Source organism: Amphiura filiformis, chromosome 15 (assembly GCF_039555335.1).
Source record: "Amphiura filiformis chromosome 15, Afil_fr2py, whole genome shotgun sequence".
Lineage (NCBI taxonomy): Eukaryota > Metazoa > Echinodermata > Ophiuroidea > Amphilepidida > Amphiuridae > Amphiura > Amphiura filiformis.
The window spans coordinates 50,743,486-50,765,258 of NC_092642.1; the positions used below are offsets into that span (position 1 = coordinate 50,743,486).

At 37.6% G+C, this 21,773-nt stretch overlaps 1 protein-coding gene across 1 annotated transcript; it reads left to right on the forward strand.

Moving 5' to 3' along the window:
• The first annotated feature begins 5,593 nt into the window (after positions 1–5,593).
• LOC140171009 (uncharacterized) lies at positions 5,594–14,613 on the forward strand. The gene is made up of 7 exons (XM_072194194.1): positions 5,594–5,673; positions 7,747–8,055; positions 9,325–9,499; positions 10,374–10,504; positions 11,766–12,050; positions 12,897–13,208; positions 14,381–14,613. The coding sequence occupies exons 1-7, from the start codon at positions 5,598–5,600 to the stop codon at positions 14,611–14,613; spliced, it is 1,521 nt and encodes a 506-aa protein (XP_072050295.1). The 5' UTR covers positions 5,594–5,597.
• Positions 14,614–21,773: the final 7,160 nt, after the last annotated feature.

Sequence of the window (21,773 nt, forward strand, 5' to 3'; positions counted from 1 at the left end):
TCGCCCGACAAGCGAGAGGTTTGGGGTTCAAGTCCCCGCACAGGCAGGTATGTTCGGAGTTTTCACTCTGGTATATCTGCCTATATGTGATGTTTCCATTTGTAAATTCATGATAAGAATAACGATTAAACATCATTAATTTGATCTCGTGCGCTAATTTGAACTGTTTGAATGTTTTTATGTTCCAGTGTATGATGCGTAGGCCGAAGTCTCTTCCCTTGTCAGTTGTTTAACGCCCATAATACATGATCATAGAGATCCGTGTTAAAGTGTTTTTGTTAAGAAAAACACCCTTATAACCGCCTTGTAGTATTAATCATAAGCAATGTCTTCTATACTTTTTACGTGTAAAGTCCCGGGGGGGGGGCACTCAACTTTGGAAGTGACGGTATGTGCCTGTCAATAGGACCCTCTTTTGAAGTCGACTATACCCGATGACCCCCTTTTTTTTAAAGCCATACCCGATGACCCCCCCTTTTTTTTAGTTGCGGCTACCCAACCCCCTTTTTTTGGTTGCGGCTACCCAATGACCCCCTTTTTCTAGAATAGCATCATCAAAATGCAACAAAAAATGCCGAAACTGTCAAATTTTGCTCCATTTTTCAAAATTATGCCGAAATTTTCAAAATTTTGCTCCATTTTTCAAAATTTTCTACCCGATGACCCTTTTTTCAAATCTTATACTCGATGACCCCTTTTTCAAAATATTGTACCCAATGACCCCCTTTTTATTTTTTGTTTGTACCCAATGACCCCTTTTTTAAAATAACACTTTGTACCCGATAGGCCCCTACTTCGCGACTGCGGTAGGCACATACCCGTCACTTCCAAAGTTGAGTGCCCCCCCGGGTGTAAAGTACGAAAATAAACGCATTGAAGAGTTAAAAACGTGTTATCCGGGATTTTTTTATAGTGTAGTGGATGTCAATTTCCTTCTCCGGCCCATGATTTTGTCAAATGAAACAGAAAAAACTAAGAATATAATAAAGATATTTTCCCCACCCAAAGTTATACCGGATCAATGATTCAGGATCAATGATTCATATTTTGAGTCGTTCTTAAATTTTAATTTAAAAATTACTCAAGTGTGACCCCTGGGTGGTGTCAAATGAAAGAAAAAAAATACAACAAGGGTGCTAGACCTGAGAGGTTGCGGGTTCGAACCCTGGCGGTGGTTTAGTATGCTCTCGTGCATGGAAACATTGAATTAACTTGAATTTCCCCTGGACAATGAACTTACTGCTAATTGTCTCGTTGTAACCCGTACGAAACTCGGGGAGCTGATCCCGGCTGCGAATGTCAATTGCGGAATATCTATATGGTGTACGCTTCTAAGCAGCAAAATCCTGAGTTTTCTTTGTTGTTTAATGGTTTATGGTTTATGGAATGATGTGGGCTGTAGTTGTCAGCGTCAACCTGTAAAGTGCATTGATGCTAATTGTGGATCAACGTTCAACGTCTAGGCGTAGACGTTTTACTTTATAGTGTAAAGTTACACCACTTGTGGGGTCATTTTGAAATTTTGCAAACTCAAAAAGTGTGACCCGGCGGTATTCTTTACCCTTTTCACCGACTCGATTATAATTTGTCATAGTGACCGTTTGATTGGGCAATTTAATTATTATTTTAAATTTTCCATTTTTTTTAATTAAAACAAAATAATAAGAAATGTTAAATTTTCAAATGATCTCTTCCTGACCAAATTAATACCAGTGGCTTTCAATTTTTTGATAGATAGGCCTATACCGTAAACGTTCGCCTAATGGCGCACCTGGGCTCCTTTAATGCCTTGGGGTAAAATTCATGTACAAATAGACAGCCCCTCCTCTAAAAATCCCAACAAGGATTAAGAGTACGTGACCTTATTTGCTGGAAGGATTTTTTTTATGGCAGGGCATATTTAGTTTGTGTCTAAAATTCCAGTTATGTCAAGGGAGCCCATAGCGCCATTAGGCGAACGTTTACGGTATATCCTATTTTGAGCACTGATATGCGATTTCAATTGGCAAAAAGTTTTCATCCAACACTTGCCTTTCAATGAGTTAAAAAAATGGGACAACGCAGTTTGCTAATTTAAGCAATGGGCTATTCCAGAAAATAGATGCACACCCCCTATAGAGGAGTTTGGATTTGCGGACTTTTTGTCCAGTCGTGACTGTTGGAAATCCAGAGGCGAAAAAAATCCAGCAGAAAAATAGTTCAAAATCAGAAATCCTCAATTTGAAAGCTCATCTTGGACATTTCCGTGATTTTTCCTTCATTTAAATGGATTTCCAAGGTTTTTCAAGTGACATTTGCAACTGGAATTCCAGTTGTTTTCAGAAAGCAGACCTTAAAATCCAGACATTTCTTTGATTGAAAAGTAGGCTCCTCTATTAGGTGGTGTGCACCTTATATTTTCTGGAATATAGAGCAATATACATGATATATGCGCTACTTATACTAATTAGAACTGCATGTGTATGTAGCTGGGTACTATATTTAAACTTGAAAGCCTTTCCGATATATACCTATCCATTTCACAATGATATAATATTAAATACGATAAATCTAAAAGTATATCATACTTGATATTTTCTACAAAAAATTCGCCGAAATTTGGCACCAATGACTACAATAGTGAGATTGTCACATGTATACAATTAATATAATAAGCTTTTGTCCAAACGATTTCAAGAAAATAATGAACACGAAATAATCCAACCGTGATCTCAAGTTCAATGCTATATACAGGAAGACAATACCTATACAAAACTATACATAACTATACAAATTAGACAATAAAATCGTCTCTTTCACTTCTTTTGTCTCCTTCCATTTCTTTTCTTTATTGTATATATTATTGGTTTAACATGTTTAAGGTATACAGGTGACGTGTTCTAACACATTTGAACGGTTTTGCCAACACTCTTAAAAATGCCTCGTCATTTTTGACTAGAAACTAGTCAAATTTGACTGGATCATATCAAGTGAAATAAGATCTCACTAGGATCTAGTCATTTTGACCCAGAAAATCTAGTCAAAGGATATGACTAGGAAACATGGTCAAAAAAATTACTAGAATGACTAGTCACTTTTGACTAGAATCTGGTCAATTTGACTAGATCCCCAAGTAAAATAGTATTTTTGACTAGAAAATTCTTATTTAGGTACTGTATGGGAAAAGACAAAATATGGCTGGATTCTTGTACGCTTTCTAATGTATTTGCTTGAAAATATATGAGCTTATATGATCTATGGTGTTAAATAGCGTTTTCCCTGCGTTATATCAGCCGTGGTTTTGTTTCCTATTATTTCAACTGAGTATAATATTTAGGATTTAGAAAAGGTCCTCCAAACACAAGTACTCATCACAATAATCATTTGTTACCCAATTGTTACCCAATTTGTTACCGAAATTGGTTTTAAAACTCACACCAATTTCGGCAGTCTCGACATGGAATTGATTAGAATTTCTTGTCATCCGTTATGACTAGACGTAAATGACTAGTTCCGCGTTGAAATGATTAAAAAATCTCCTCAAAATGACTCGATTCGCGTCAAATTAATTTGATTAGGATTTCTAGTCGAAAAAACGACTAGGTATTTTAAGAGTGTAGCGTTTTGCAACACGCATATGGTTTTATTTAAAACAAACTTATATTAAGCATTAAAACCAATATGATATAGCCATCTCTCAACACGCGATATTCAAAATTCCCGCACCGAAATTGTCTAGAGCGATGACGTCCTAATAATTTAATGAAGGCTAACGACAAATGGGCACACATAACCATGGCGTCATTGCTCTAGGCAATTTCAGCGCGGGAATTTTGAATATCGCGTGTTGAGAGATGGCTGTTTTTATTCGTTTTTATGGATAATATGAGTTTGTTTTAAATAAAACCATTATTTTTCTAACATATAAGACATAATGTGATTGCCGTACACGTCCTTTTTAATGTCATTACAATATTGCCAGATACTTGCGAAGACACTATTTTTTCACAATGTAGGTACTTTACAGAAAAAAATTGAACAAATACTTGGAAATATTGAATGACTATAATATATATTCAGCGTCACCTTAAAGTCAGTATATATACAATGACAATACACAAACAGGTCCATGGGAATTGATAATCGCTCATTCGCTTCAGTATTCTTACTCGTAAGGCCATATAAAATTAATATTTTGGTTCTCGTCCAGAGGATTTTCATGAATTGATGAGGGAGGAGGTGTTTTTTTTTTTTTTTTTCCCAATGTAAAATCAGCATTGTCAGTAGTTTTCGGTCTTTTCCAACAGTGCTTGAGGAAACGATGAGGCACTTTTTTTTTTCAAATGTGAGATTCTGAGGGATAAACCCCCTAGAGTACCACAAAAAGAATTGGAAGTGATCCTTGTTCTCTAATAAACTTATTTATATGTATGAAAAATTCATAAATCATTCCAAAGTCTAAAATAATTGAAAAATCTAAAAAAAAAAAAATCTGACAAATCCCAGAAATTGAGGAGGGAGGGGACGAGAACCAAAACATTAATTTTATACGGCCTAAACTTGGCAGATGCAGTTGCAGTCGAACATTGTGTTGCCTCTGAGTATAACAGGTAAGTTAATGTACCATAATCTTTGAATATTTGGCAAAATGACGTCTATGTTTTACATAAAACATGCTATGTGCCTAGTGTATAGGCCAATTATATTATATTATATTATATTATATTATATTATATTATATTATATTATATTATATTATATTATATTATATTATATTATATTATGGGGGCAACGGTGGTGCAGTGGTACGTAGTCTGTTGTGAGTTCATGCCCCGGCGGTGCCATCGTGTTGTGCACTTGGGCAAGGCGCTTTACCTCATTTGCCTCTCTCTACCCAGGGATAAAATGGGAAGCTTTTATGAATAGTGTCCATTGAGTGCCACCCAAAGGTATGAACATGCCTTGGGCATTGCATGGCAGCTGACATATTCTAACGACAGCGGAATGTATATAAATGTAAAGCGCTTTGATACACTTGAAAGGCACTGTATAAATGACAACATTATTATTATATATTATATTATATTATATTATATTATATTATATTATATTATATTATATTATATTATATTATATTAACACTTGGGAATCACCAGATATGGACTAAAATGTGAGAAAGAAGATAGTTAAATCAATAATATTTACATAAACATAATTTATACCAGCTGATATATCATTAATAATTTCTACATGAATGCTATAATTGATAAGGACCTGAGTAAACCTGGAAATAAATCCTACTCATAGCCATCTTTTCCAGATAAATACCACTGAAAGCTAATTTAATATAACAGGACCTGAGTAAACGTACCCACTACCCATATACCCATGATAGCCACAACCTCCTGCTAACAAGGCAAAAGCTTAAAAAGATTTTCCTTTCAGAGTTTTACATTTGCTTGCAAAAGACCGTGGTAACTCATGGTCTTGAGAAGCAAAATCTTTCAAAAAACTAAACTAATGGACACCAAAACAACATCATACCCACTGGCAGCCAGACTATTAGTTAATTGAGCTGACGTCATGATTTGTTTTCAATTTCATGCAGATACACTACCATGATGGAGATGGAGAGATACGTCTTGGTAGTTGCATTGATGATATACCTTTTGAATGATCTTGTGTATTCCCGAGGTAGGTATAGACGAATCCAATTTCACGCATTCCTACTCCTCAATGGCAGCCATAGCCGTGACGGGGACCCAGCTATCTCACCTAAAATGTGAAATGATGCGGCCTTGAATGGTATTTTAAACTGCATTCTATCACCCGTGTTACACGTAGACAAAAGGATGATGACAGTTTACAACACAAAATAATCTAACATCGAATTTTAAGCGGGTTTACTTTAATCCACCCAATTGGGCACTCACAAGTCACAACACCTGTTTGGTGCATGGGGGACCTGATAATGGCCGACCAAATCCTGACCATAACATGGCTCGTTGGATTCGTCTATACGAAGCAAATAAAATATGACGCGTTCCTACATAACAAGTATGTCGATAGGCAGGCGTAATTTGGAAATACTGCAATTTGGTACATTTTTGGAATTGATTTCCAGTGCATGTTGTGATGTGCCCTGAGTAATTTAATTTGATTATTTAACTTTGCTTACAATTTAAAGCTATTTCACGAGAGATGTGAGAAATGGAAACCCCGTTTCAAGTATAGTAATGCAAGAGTTGGTGTCTAATGACAATTTGGGGTGCCCTTGGTAATTATTTGTGACCGTCCACAACAAACCAGCCGTAAAGTCGGCAAATTGTATTCTGAGTTACAGTGTAAAATTTGCATGAAGGTCGTATTCATATGTACTTCAAGTTGGTGCTACGTGTATCTCATTTTGGTAGTGCCAGTCAAACATCTTTTAAACCAATCAATAATCCTATTGTTGAAGACGATAATAAACTTCTATGTCTATAGAATTCTTAAACAGCTCTAGTCTTTGTTAGCTTTGGCTAAATCCAGTTCAAGTGGTGGGTTACTAAGCATTGTGGTCGATCCTTCATGTAATTATTTCGTGTAGGCCTAAGCTAATCCTAACTCTAACCCTAACCCTAATTCTAATCATAACCCTAATCCTAACCCTAACTCTAAAGTAACACTAACCTTAACCCTAACCCTAACCCTAATTTCGTGTAAAATTACATGAAGGAATAAACGTATTTTGACTAGGCATGTATAACCAACAATTAACAATGAGAGGACATTCTTGAACCTCGTTGACTTGGGGATGATTAGAAATGACCGCCAATTCTAACTGTTTGATATTTATTACCAGCAATGTGGAAAAAGACACACATGTAGAATCAAAATATCGAAATATCGAGTATAAGGCATAATGTTGTGATTGCCGGAGACATCCTTTAAAGATTCAGTTATTGTTAACTTAATCAAACAGTGTGTTATTGTGCATTCGTAAATATTCGTGTATGAACTGGGAAAAGGTGTATTTGGTCTTAAGTCTTTACGACTCGTAACAAATTGGGGGCTTTTCCGGGACACACTGTAAAAAGAAAATATTAATCATCTCAAAAGTTAAAGTACAGTATGTTGAGTTTCTGAAAATTATACTGGAACAAGTTTGATGAGTTGAAGAAGCCTAATTTGCTTAGCATTTAGCAAACATTATGACTTGAAAGTAAAACGAGCTAGAAAGCAAGTAATCAAAAATACATTGATTGACGTTTTGGTTGACGAAGACGTTTTTGATGAATCCATGTTGGAAGAGAAAGTTGAGGTAGAAACTGCAGTATGCATTTAAAAGGGCATTTCGTGATCCACAGCATCACCCCCCCCACTTTTCTCAAAAAAACAGTTGAGATTTTTTTATCACTGGAAACTTCTGGCTGCATAATATTTATGTACGAAAAAGCTCTTGCAGATTAAAATTCGTTTAGCAAAGATATCGTGAAATTTGAATTTCGTTCTGGTATACCAGAACGAAATTACAGCACATTGTCTATGAAACATTGTCTAATAAACATAATCATGCATTTTATACTCGCTAACGCAAAATCGGAATCAACTGACATTTTGGGAATAAGCTTTTTTCGTGGTTATCTACTGAAAATGTCTTAAAAAAGAGGATGCTAGGATCACGAAATACTCCTTTAAATTGGAAGAATTGTTCAATTAGTCGTGTATGACAATCTCATGTCGGACACCGTACAACCTATATATGTTTTATCATTTCTTATACAGATGACTTCATTCTTGCATGCGGTGGCCTTTTTCCAATGAGAACTAAGGCGATAGATTCAATATCTCAGTATGTTGAGCTTCCAAGACCGCCGTACCGACCAGAATTAGGATCCACGCAAATAGTTCAATACGATGCAAGTTATGATCCTGTGACGGACCAAATATACTGGATAGAACAAGCGCACGATTGGAGCAGTCCAACTCCAGGAATCTGTGTTTCGCCGTTTACAAATATTGGGCGATTTGATTTCGATGGTAGACATCCGGAATATGTGGTAGAAGGGATTAACGCAGGTGGCGAATGTTTTGGTAAGATACGGTAATAGGAATGAGGGAGAGTGTGTGTGAGAGGGAGAGAGGGGAGGGGTGAGACAATGTGAGAGGGGAGGGGTTTGGCCCGGAGGGCACTCACATGTACCAGCTATATACGAGTATGTGCCGCGGCGACGACCCCCTTTTTCGGATGACCATTTGGAATGAGACCACCTATCAATTTTTTTTTGGAGCGCCCCACCCCGTTAGCTGCCCGATGAAGAAGTGAACCACGCAAAACGCGCCGGACGCGAGCGAGTTATTAACGTACTAAACAATGGCGAAACGTGATTGGCTTCTATATTATCTGTGATTGAATCCCTAAACAGCATCGAGGGTTGAGAGCCAGAAAGCCTGAACTCACAATCACCTGCTCCCACAAAATGAGCATAAAGTCGTCAGTGCACTTAGACCATGCACACCGACATCGCCTGGCTAATAATTACTTGGTACAACAAAGATACTAAAATAAATAGCCGGGATCGATACACGTGACTGTGCTATGCACGATTTTGATATTCAGACGAAAATCTTTGCATACCGGGGTAGAAAATGATGAATATCTCCCGTAAATGATTTCGTCTGAAGAAGCCAGATGTGGTTCCTTGCACTTGAATATACGTGTTATGTGATACAGATATGATAGCCGTTAGCTAGCGTTTTGAGAAAGAAGCTTGTGTCTTGAACTCTAAAACTGACAATATTCTGATTTTATATGTGCCGAACTATAGGCCTATAGCGCAGTGTATAGGCCAATCGTGGAGGTAGTCTAAAAGCAGTGACCTATGGCGTACCATGCTAACTCACACACAGCGAGGTCAGTCACCGGGCTATTGTCACTCTTGTCAGTAGCCTTAGTCAGATGTCCTTCGGCCCATTATGCATCTCAAAACTATTAAACAGGTCGGAACAAAATGGCCATGCGTGGCGGTGGATTCAAACTACCATGGCGATTTCTGCCATGAAGATATCGGGGCGATGTCACTGTGCGATGCGGTGCAGTAATCATGGCACAATTCAATAGAAAATAAAAGATATTGTGGAGGGAATATTGATTTTGAAGGCCAACTTTATGCTCATTTTGTGAGAGCTGGCCATAGTGAGTTACGACTTTCTGGTTCTGAACCCTCAATATGATAGATGACACACTTGCGGCATCCAGTCATGTAAAGACGTAATATGCAAATTGATCTTTTGCATCCATATTTTTTTTGCTCTACCGTTAATTTACATTTGCCAATGTCTGACATTCCTTTGTGCATACAGGATATCCCGTTCTTGATATTGACGTTAAATCTCGATACATATACTGGGTGTCTAAAACCAATAGATCGACATTGGAATTGCAACGGTCTTCGATGGATGGTAAGGAAATGGAGACGCTTGCAGAAAAACCAGCTTCGTACAGATGGTTTGATATATCAGTAGAACAGGATACAGGGTACGTTGGTACAATTACCGAATATGGTGCAACTTGCTAGACTTGAGCCCAGTCTTCGTTTACGGAGTTTAGGGTTGGGGTAGGGCAGTCTTGTGATAAGACTAGTACTGGTTGCACCCTATTCGGCAATCGCTATAGAGTATTATTTTTATGGAAACAAAAATTTCTGACCAAAAAAAAAAAAAAAAATTGGTGTCAAGGTCGTACTCGTTTGTTTTGAAAATGCACCAAATTTCAAATACTGGTATTAATCTTTGTCAATTTAGAGGTTTTGGTAGTAAAATGGGGTATCAAATTGGAGCTAACAAGATGCTGCACACACACGTCTGTCATAAAGAGCAGAATTAGATTTATCATGTTAATGACAGGTTTCATAAGTGAGGACGTTCTGACGTGCTTTACATCACATGCCCGGGGGCACATCAAAAACCTTTGGTGGGTATATGCTTCCCCGGAATTTTGAGGTGGTGGGTCTTTGGGAGCTGACGGCGCACCGGTAAAAGGGGGTCTTTCGGAGCTGCGAACAAGTAAAAGTGGGGACTTTTGGAGCTGCGAACAGTCAAAATAAAGGGTCTTTTTGGCTTTCTGGTTGAAAATTGCCTGAAAAAAAAGGAAATAAGAGGATGAGCAATTTTGGGGTCTTTTAGAGCGGAAATTATCAAAATCAAGGGTCTTTCGGAGATCTATTTTGGTCAAATATAGGGGGTCTTTCGGAGCTGCGAATTCCAAAAAGGGTGGTCTTTTCGGGGGGGCATACCCGTATGGTCATTTGTGTTAAGTGCCCCCCCCCCCCCGGATCACACGTCGCTTCATAATATTTGGCTTCAACTTGTAGCGATATGATTTGTATTGTCCTTTTTTTTTATTCCAAAAGTGATCTTTACTGGTTAGCAGATAGTGACATATTCCGAGTCAGCCCTAATGGTACGATAGAACCAATCAGTGATCATGATGATGGTGTCACGGATTATTGGGGAATATCGTCAGTAGATGTTGATTCTTTGGGTACGTATATTCTGTTCTCAAATGAATAATAGTTGTGGTAAGAAAACCATGGCCATATCAAGTGGCCCGTCTTGCCCAGGGTGTCCCTATATTTATGGACTCAATATTTTAAGGGCTGGGGTATGAACGTTTGGACAGTATTTATTTTAGGACATATCGAATTGCATTCTGAATACGAAGAATGTCATTCTGATATCAAATAATTTTGATTTTTTGAAATTCGCAATTTAATACACATTTTATGGCAAATCATTAAAATTGATATTTTGATATTTAACAGTACTTGAAGTAAACTTTATAAATCTGATGATTTATACTTAAAGTGTATGTAGGTGGGATGAAAAGCCGACGATCAATTGAAAATTTTGACCTTTCGTATTGAAGATATGGATTTTTTTCCCAAAACACCAAAAAAAAATCTTTTGGGAAAAAAAATCCATATCTTCAATATGAAAGGTCAAAATTTTCAATTGACCGTCGGCTTTTCCTCCCTGCTACATACACTTTAAGAATATATCGTTAGATTTATATAATTTACTTCGAGGACTGTTATATATCAAAAAAAATTTAAATATCAAATTTTTATAATTTGTCATAAAATTTTGTATTATATTGTGATTTTCAAAAAATGAAAATGATTTGATATCAGAAAGACAGGCTTCGTATTCAGAATGCAATTCGATAGGTCTGAGGTGCTCTCATGTCCCACAAAAAATACTGTCGAAACGCAATAAACGCTCATTTTGGATCCCTTAAGAATTAAACTTTAAAAATATGGTCTATAATAGTAGTAAGATGCATGTCTATAAAATGTTACATTAAAAAAAAAAAGATTCTTTCTTGGCATTGCATGATGACAACATTTCACACGCAAAACCAATGGATGACGTCATAATTAGGGCTGATTTTCATTACGTTTCACTAAATGGAGAGAATTGGTCGTTCGTATCTGTCAATAAGTTGACCAGATCACAAGGATGTCATAGCTAGAGGCAGTATAACACAGATGGGTCAATGAGTTACATAAAAATGATCTTGTGTGGTATTTGGATATCGGCCGGAAGTGAGTTTTGCCTGAGGCAATTTGTGGTTAAATGTTGATCCCTCACTACAAGAGTTATTACCGTCGATTTGGCTGGAAAAGGATGCGAGACATGATCAAATCTCTACAGGTAACAAAACGTAATGTTCACGACGAAACTCTCAATTTACCCATCCTAATTTGAGGACACCCCACTCCTTCTTATACATTTTATTGCAGGTAGCTTATTCTGGACCATATATTATGACGGAGTGTCAACTACTACAACACAAGGCGAAAACTTAACCACTCTATACCAGACACCCAATCAGACGGAATTTTCACAGGTGGATAACATCTGTGTGTACCGAAATGATGTTTATTTCACAATGAAGGAAAACGTCAATCCCCATTTTAACATATACCGGATGGCAAAGGACGGTAGTGAGCTACCTATAGGCTTAGAACCACTAACAGATGTGTCGCCCTGGTGTCTCTACATATATGAAAATAAAAATGAAACAGGTAGGTCAAATAATCATATCTCAGCGTTAGCATAACGGTGTAAAAAGAACATTTCAAATAGAGTAAAATCGTCGCCGCATGGGCAGGAAAAACTTTATGTGCAAAATTAGACTTGGTATTACAGAGGTACCCTGCATATAGAGGGCCGCCCAAAATGACGATAAATATATTATTGCCCTCTATACCTCTGACGTCATTTCCGGTTAAAAATTGCCCACTTCCGGTACAAAACGACGGAACTTCCGTTTCAAAATGGTGGCACTTCCGATTGACCTTTGACCAGTCTGGTCTTATCTTGACTCGTAACATTTGATTTTGACCACACTTATAGTGCTAAAATGGTCCACCAAAAACCAAATTCCACCAAATTGCTTCAATTGGGCCTTCAGTTTGCAAAAGTATCATTTAGATTTCTACAAGGTTTTTTTTTAATATTTACATAATAAAACTCGTTTTTGAAATAGAAAGAGATTTCTCGGAATTTCGACAGCTCCGAAATCACAGGATAGCCACCCTAACCCTAAACCCTAACTAACCCTAACCCTAAATAAATCAAGCTGTGCCGAAATCCCAGGGTTTATTCACCCATGCTTTCGGCACTACACCGGCTAATGAGTGTCTCAAAGTTTGTGAATGTTTCGAAACCAATATGGAATGTATGCGTTTATTCACATCAAACATCTTTGTCGACAATGGTCGGCCATCCATGAGAAACACTTTCTGTTTCAGAAACGCTCCATATTTGCGTCAGGATCCGTGACCGTGAAGTTTTGAAGGCCTGGTAAATTGTTGAAAATGTAATGTTATATATTTGAAATTACTCATATGATGTTAATTTTACTACAGAAAATAACGTCCAGGACAAGACCACGGTATCTAGCATCGAGGACACGACAATCGCAGCAAATGTCCTTATTCAGTCCACTACAGGACAATCCAGTATGGTAGTGTCAACGAATTCACCAACCGAAACAACCACAACCATCGAGAATGGAGCATTAGACACATTCAAGATCATCGTCATTGGTCTCAGCGCACTTATCGTGGTGCTCGTACTCGTTGCTGCGTTGATGATTTTAAAAAGACGACTAATAAAGAAGAATAAGCCAGATGCTGAAATAAATGAAAACTATGAAATACCTTACCAAGAACACGGTGGTAAGTGAACGAGTATATAAATAGAATCTTCTCGATCGTTTTTTTTATTCCATGATGTCCTATTATATACAGGTGTCCACGAATGCACAGTTTGCAAAGACTGTGTTTAATTTGGAAGGATAAGTCAAAATAGTTGAAAGTTTCCTTATGCTGGTTTTATACTTTCCTGCCGCTTGCCGCTTTGACGACGATTTTGCTTCACTGCGCAGTCGCACCAGAAACGCTAGCGGTGACCAGCGGCAATCCGATATATCGATCACTTCACCGATTTGCCCAAGCGGCAGCATCGCTGGAAGTTCAATTCAAGTCAACTCTGGAGCGATGCCGCTCTGACGTATGAGAACAAGATACGAATTTTGGCGATGCTGAGCGGCAACATTGGCTTTCATAGTCATGCTGAGCGGTGTGCCGCTCCGCTTTTAGAAAAGTGCAGGCGGCATGCGTCACGCCGCGCCGCTCAACGGCAAGCGGGCAGAAAGTATGAAACCACCATTACGTCCATGTTCACGTCTACGTGGACGGCAGGTAAATCAATTGAGAACGAGTCATAGTGGAGTGATTTTGACATTTGTATTTAGTTAGCGCGTTGGCGTAAAAATCTAATCGCGATCTACCGATAAAGATATCATTTTGATTCGTGGCTATAGGTGAAATGGGATACGGGGGTTTCAGATTGCCTGTCGACCGACTCAAAATTATAACATTAAATTAGAAATATACAGGTACTTTCAAAAGAGTATTATGACTTTCAATTAGGGAAATATCAGTAGTGTACGTTTTCCTGATAATGGTTTACCGCAAACTTCTAAATTTATCATTTATAGGCCTAGACCTTACACGCTATTCCAAACTCCAACATACACATAGAAATAAACAACAACACATGAGCTCAAAAGCCACGAGTTTGAGAACATACCTGAAAAGAAAAGCATTTACGAAGCCTTTATTTTAGGCAGAATTGTTTCAAGAACAATAAGAGAAAAGCAGACTCTTTGGCACTACTTAATACAGTGAAGAAGTGAAGTAAATTAAGACATCAACATTTCTCGGAGACATCACCATGCACCTGATAGTGTGATCAAAGATACTCATGTATCTTTGATGTGATTGATTAGTGATGTGCTGGTACAATGTACATATGCCTACATGCTTTATATCTTCGTCAATTACAGCTGATGTTGACGACAGTGTTGACACTGATGATAGTTTTGACAGCGAAGAACATGACTCTCTGCCTAGTGTGTTCACAGATAAAGAATTAGATCGCAGTAAGCTGAGGGTGGATGGTAAAATCGGAGAGGGGACCTTCTGTAACGTCTTCAAAGGACATCTAATGACGGGAAATCAAATCGTACCGGTGGTAATAAAGACTTTGAAAGGTAGGGCTATGCTGTGTCTGTCTTAGTTTGTGATAAACACGTTACAGAGATTCGTAACATTTGGGGTCGGATACGTTGTGGTGTTTGTGTGATGGTGATGTGTAAGGTAGTGGTGTGTGGGGGTGCATTTTATTAGCGCCAATCCGGCTTGACTATGTGGGGGCGGCCAATCGGCCTAAATTGTCAAAAAGTGCAAAAATGCGTAATTTTGACGAAAGATTGGGGGGCACAGTCCTTCCTGGCTCCCGGATTGACTCCCATGATGGGGTGAGGTGAGGTTGGGTGGGGTGGGAGGGTGTGTGGGGGTGCGTTTGTATGGACGGCATCGTACGTACGTAAAAACATTGTGCCATGAAACAGAAAAAGCAAGATTTTTCGTGAATTCGTTGGATCTGGAAAACGTACGTTGCTACAGATATAGGTTGCCATGTCATAGGTACACTATCTTTGTGTGTGCATAGAGCCTCTACCGTAAATGCCGGAGATGGGTGGTGTAATCATGGTAACTGAATATTATGTGTTGGCTAAGGAAGAGCTGTTTGAGTGGATTGGGCTATTCAGATAAATCCTGCCCACCCCCATAGAGGAACTCGGATTTCCAGTTTTTTTACATGATTATGGACTGGAATTCCAGTTTTTTCACTACTTTACACAGGATTTCCAGGTAATTTTAAGTCATTACACAATTTACCAACTGTGGGACCCATAGAGGATATCGGATTTCCAGGTTTTTTTTACAAAATTATGGACAGGAATTCCAGTCTTTTCCCCTACTGAACCAGGATTTCCAGCTAATTTCAGTCATTACACAATTTACCAAACGTGGGACCCATAGAGGATATCAGAAATCCAGGTTTTTTTCACATGTTTATGGACTGGAATTCCAGTTTTTCCCCAACTGTACAACATGATTTTCATGTAATATTAAGCGAAATACAGGTGTGTTTTTTTTCAAAGTTACAAAATTGCAGACAGGAATTCCAGTATTTTCCCTGATACTGTACCAGGATTTCCAGGTACTATTCCCCATTCCAGAAAAATACAGAACTAATTTTTTTTGGATTGAAAAAATATTATCCTGTTTTGCTAAATCCTAATCCTTTAGTTAGGCCTAACTGGCAATGAAAGTAAAATTTTAATGTTTGGTCAACTTTTGGAAATAAGGGCCAACAAACATGTATTTTTAGGGCGTCTTTCTACCTTTTTCATATTCTGTGACAATCAAGCATAAAGACTTGAACAAAGACTAATTTCAAGCTATGCATTAGATCTAATTTTTGGAAAACACATTTTCCAATCTTTTTTTATAACCAAGTAGCAAAAATAGCATATAATATTAAAATTAAGAGATAACTCTTGTCCTATACTCAAGATTTTGAATGCTTAGACTTGTGCTAAGTCTTACAATTTTGTGACTACAATTGTAAGAAAACATGCGAAGTTGCATGTTTTTGGCTCTTATTTCCAAAAATTGATCGAAAATTAAAATTTCACTTTCATTGCCAGTTAGGACTACTAAATGATTAGGATTTACACTGTAAATTGGCCAGAACACATGGAACACGTTCATTAATGTAACGGTTTTTAAACACATGACAGGTGTTCAACTTATTTAGAGAACGCTAGTGTTAATGTAGAGAACACATGTGTTATTACCTCAGAACACTAAGGTAACATGTTCTAATCCTTTAAACTCTGGTGTTCAAAATTACTATCTATGAACACCTCGGACACATGAAAGAAATGTAACGGTTTTTTAACACATGACACGTGTTCAAACATTGATTTTCAGAATGCTGGTGTTCAACCTTTATTTATACATTTTCAAAATCTCATTACTCGACAATAAACAAATGCATGGTAGTAGGCCTATAAACAAGATAATGGCGGTGTTCCGAAGAGTTTTCACCTAAGGCAAGCCCAATGCTCGAACCCTCGCCGATCGTATCTCCCGGCTGACAGCGCAACGCATTTTAATGCGATTAAAATCGCTCGGTCATAGTCACCCGCTTGTGTCTCTCCTATGCTTGTTCATCGCTGTCAACAGATATACGGGCTCCGAGTCGCTCCCAAAGTTGCCCTGAATTTCATTCTTCTCTAAATCCTTCGAATTTACTCTCACTATCATCCCATTTGTCTTGGAAAAGACAGTTTGTTATAGCGTTTCCCGGAAGCGTTTCCACGTTGTCTCGCCATTGTTGTTGTTGTTGTTGTTACTTATATCCCTCCTTCAAAGGAGCACCGTGTATTTCTCGCTGACACGTCGCAGCTCTCCAACGCCTCTATCGGCTCATGCGTTCCATTTTTGAACACCAGTATTCAATATAATCATTCAGAACACTTGTGACACGTCTGATCAATACTATGTGTTCTACATTATACTAAAAGAACACTAATGTGCAAGGCTTATCATATTTTCAAATACACTAGTGTTCTAAAGAGACAATTATGAACACCTCGGACGCGTCAGAGAGGCGTCACGTGTTCGGGAACATTTGCAGTGTAGCTATGTTTCATTTGGCAAAACAGGATAATATTTTTTTAATCCAAAAAGAATTAGGGCCTAGTGCTGTATTTTTCTGGAATGGGGAGTAGTAATTTAAAGTCATTATACAACTTACCAAGTGTGGAACCCTTATTCAACCCATATAGAGGAAATAGTGGGAAATCCAGATTTCCCCCTAATTTTTAATACCAAACATGAGGCCCATAGAGGAGTAGCAAATCCACCCCCCCCCTCCACCCAGGACTTTCCAGCTTTGACGTCACGAAATCTAGATTTTTACACACCTTTTTTCAGTACTAAGTACTAAAACATCAAGTTTATTAGAGTTCACTCCGAAATAACTTTTCTTTGTAGGCTAATGTTGTCACCCACAGTGGTTGTCACCCAAAATATTGCGGCATTTTTTGTTGAGATTTTATTTTATTCTTTCAAAAACCGAACTTTAAAAAAACCCTGATGTTACCAATATAGGATTCTTTGACGCATTTAATTGTCAAAAATATATACTTGTAGGCCTATGTACTTTGGATTACTAGCAGCTGGCTCATGGGGGTGGGGGTGTCAATATGAAACCTTGTCCAAGGCGCGAAACGCTAAGGGGTGGGTGCGGGAGGGGCGCAGAAGGTTGAATTCAGCATGAAGTATCTTAAATTATTAAACTATTAATTTTGAATTTTACCATAAAAATTCCTTAAAATTAATTTACTCCTGATGGTAGGCTACATGGGGCTCAGACGAATTCGTTTCGGCTTGGGGCCTACCAAAATTCTTCCAGTTCCCGAGCCACCACTGACTGAGCATGTTTAAACAAATCTATCATTATTTATAGCCCGGTCTATATGTACATTCATCGTAGGCCCTATAAAATGCCAAGAAATGTTTTAGAAAAGAGTAGGCCTACCGAATTTTATCGTTTGGTTCAAAGGAGGTTGCTAAACCTGCGATTCAATGGTAGCCCTATTTTCCTGTTCCATAGAAGGGGAAAAGGACGACTTTTCGACATTGGTGCACGCGATGATCTTCCACAGAAACAAATGGCTAAGGAAAATATTAAGTGACTTTTTAATGATATGACCCGCGATTGGGGCTGAGATGTTTTGGCAATGGGCTATTCCCCTTAAACATGTAACCCCCCCCCCTAGTGGGCAAATAAAATTTATTCTAAAATTTCTGGAATTCCAAAGCATACTTGAGGAAGAAACCTGGATTTCCGACCCTGTTTTGTGCATGAAAAATCTGGAATTCCATGGAGGTATAGAGGGTTTTTAAAAATACTAAAAAAAAGTTGGACTTTTTCAATTGACGAACCAATTCTACGGCCCCATTTTGCTTTCTCAATGCATAGCAATATTTTGTTAAACCGGGTCTTTAGGTCCATGAACTGTAACGTTTCGAACTATAAAAGGATTGGGTTGTGAAACTCAATTTCTTGCTTCAGTTCTTTCTAAAAATTCATTAGGGCAAAATTCCTTAATTATGTCCTTAATTAATTATTTTCTATTTAATACTGTTCTTTCTTCTTGAGCCTAGATCTTTTTTTTTCTACCTTTCATATTGCTGTATTGTCAATGGATATGCACAAGAATTCAAACTTTCTTACTTTGGTTTGAGCTGAGACTAAAATACCTAAAGCCTCAAAATGTTGTTTTTATATTAAATATAAAACTGTATTTGAATGAAATAAATGTATTACATAATATATAGGCTACATGATAAATACATGAAGCCACAGCAAGTAGAACGAGTCCGATCATGTCGCGCCGATGGTGCTTAAGCTAATTGTTGCACAGTACCTTGTACTACGATGGTGCTCCTTTGTTAAAAGGAATTCCCTGATTGGGGATGGTCAAAGAGCTTATTATTATATAAATTCTTTGGGACCTATGAATAAAATACGACACATGATAAGAGTAATTACTAATAATAAAGTGCGCACACGTCTTCCAAATGCAAACACCCAGATTTGGAAGATGTAGGAAATGGTTCTTTATTGTTACCAAAAATAAATAAGATGTTGAATGGAATGGTGCAATTAATAATACCTTGTCTGTGTCATGTGCTCATATTTTCGAAGAAAAACAACAACAAATAATCACTCGGTCTTCAGTGAACAAATACATGTAGGCCTAGGCCTATTTGACTGACAAATTACGTTGATTAAAATTTGAACAAGTTTGGATGAGACTGCGTTCGTCCTACTCTTAGAAAATTAATGCGTTAGTGGGTAGGCCCTATAAGTATTCCCGGACCCCGGCACGATATGACTTGATACCGTAGACCGACATGGAAAGCCATGAGTCATTCCACTGACTATTTTGTTGTTTTAATAACGGGATTTATGTTTTCCAAACTAGTTCTCAAGCTTGCTTTTGGGAGAATACATGTATTGTAATATATTTGAAATAGACGATGTGAGACTGACTTCTAGTACACATGGGTGGTCAATAAGTTCTTAGAACAAGGTACTTGAAAGAGTAGGCTAGCCAAATTCTTTCTATGTCAATCTTAAACGTGGTCACTGCATACCTAAATGCACCTGTCGCAATTTTTCTTGAAATCTTATCTACAAAACGGAAGTTTTCAGATTGCTTCATGAGCCACTCTTCAGTGAAGGCTCACCAGCATTGATCACCAGCAAACCTGGTATACTATTATGAAGGTCTAAAATTCTAAAATAGGTTTCACTAACTGGAGGCCGTGCCTGGACCATAATATGGTTCATTTAGTTAGTCGTGAATGGCAGCTTGGCAAACTGAGAATAGGGTAAATCTCAGAACAAAATCCAAGAACAGTCCCATTCCTACCATCAACCTTCTTCACTTGATGGCTTGCCTCATTTTTTTTTTTTTTTTTGTATGATATATGCCCATGATTGTACTTTCATTTGGCAAATGAATTGTCATCAAGATTCTCCCTGAATTTCAGAAAACAGCGAGGAAGACCTTCCACTATGGTGATTGAGTGATGATCTTCTTAGGGGTGGGAGATGCCAGGTGCGTCCACTGAATAGACTCATAATTCCAGTGATTTAATGTCTTATCACCTTTAATCTCATATAGACGAAACTTGTTTCGCTCCTTATTCTAAGTGTATAGAAGGCGTTGACCTGATTATGTCAACTGGTATCAATTTTGTGCATAAAGATACTGGGACTCCATCTAGAAGACACCCTGTAATACCCAAATATTAATAAATTTATGTTGAAAACACTTTCATCAGAGTTGTCATTTTTTGTGGCTATCTCGTCATTCTTGTTTGGTTCTTTATTCATTATCAATGCTAGGCCTACTGTACCAGCACGTATATCATTAGTGGTGACGTCAGCAAGTCTTTTGGACCTTCGATGATCTTCAAGGACACTCATTCCATCCTTGAACTCTAAGGACCATTTCGTTGCTGTTGAATATCAAGGACTTCATCACCATCTACAGCAACTGTACATTGTTAAGTTTTATGTGAGTTTTCACCACAGTCGGAACAAATTTCCAGGATGACCCTGTGTTCACTTCTGGTAGGGGTAGTATCTGTGAATTCAAGGAAGTAGGCTTTCTCAGCAGAGTGTCCTGCCCATATACAGTGATGCAAAAATCAAATAAGTTTGCAGTAATGTTTTGAAGGAACAGGCTTTCAAATGAGACCAAATTCATTACCGTGCGACAAAGTAGCATACCTTATTCTACGAACTTTTTGACCGCCCCTCGTACATAGTAGGCCTACAACGTACCCACAGGTATTAGGACGACCATCAAAATTTCATATTGCCGCTGTTGTTGCAAACAATTGTTCATATAACTCATCAACAGAAGTATCTTGATGGTCAAAATCGGGGAAAAACTTTTCGAATTATGAATTTTCAAAGTGTTCCATTCTGACCGGTCATGAACTGAATAAATAACACAGTCCAAAAATACCATTTACATTGTAGGAGCCAAATTAACACAAGTATATATTTACCTTTTCATACACATGCTTTTTCATAATATGCATGCTTTCATAATATGCATGTTTTTCAAGCTTTAATAAACCACCAAGTCTATTTTAAATATATTCCCGCTATATTCTTGGTTGAGCACTTTACTGTGGATTTATTAACCTTTTCATATATGCATAATTATTGTAAAAGTGTCAAAGGGGTTTCTTATGAAATGGCACTTTATAGGTCAATAACATATCAATTATTTTTTCAAATCGAGGAACTGAAATCTTACTTTTAGAATTTCCCAAATATCATGGCCGACATGGCACAAGATCAACACTCCAGGTGATTTTTTTCCACAATCAAAAGTTTAAATGTTACTGGGTTTAATATGCATCTAATAATAAAATGAAATGAAACAAGAAGTTGTCTTCAAAAAAGACAAGTCACGGTCACGGATCAGGTGTATAGGCCTAGTACCTGAGACTAGTATACCTGTGATTATTATAAATATAGTCTCAGATAGTACTTTGAGCTACTTTGGTCTAACATTTAATATTCATATCTAACCTACTTTGCTCGACAATAAATAAGTGATATGAGGCTTAATAATGATATCTGCGTCTTGACTCTGGAAAACAATTTTTTAAAGCCACCCACAGGAAACAAATTTGGCTATAACTATGAAGAAATTGTATCAAAATGTCCACTATTATTGCATGTTGGCAATATCTTAAATTTGTTGAATATAATTTGATTGCAAG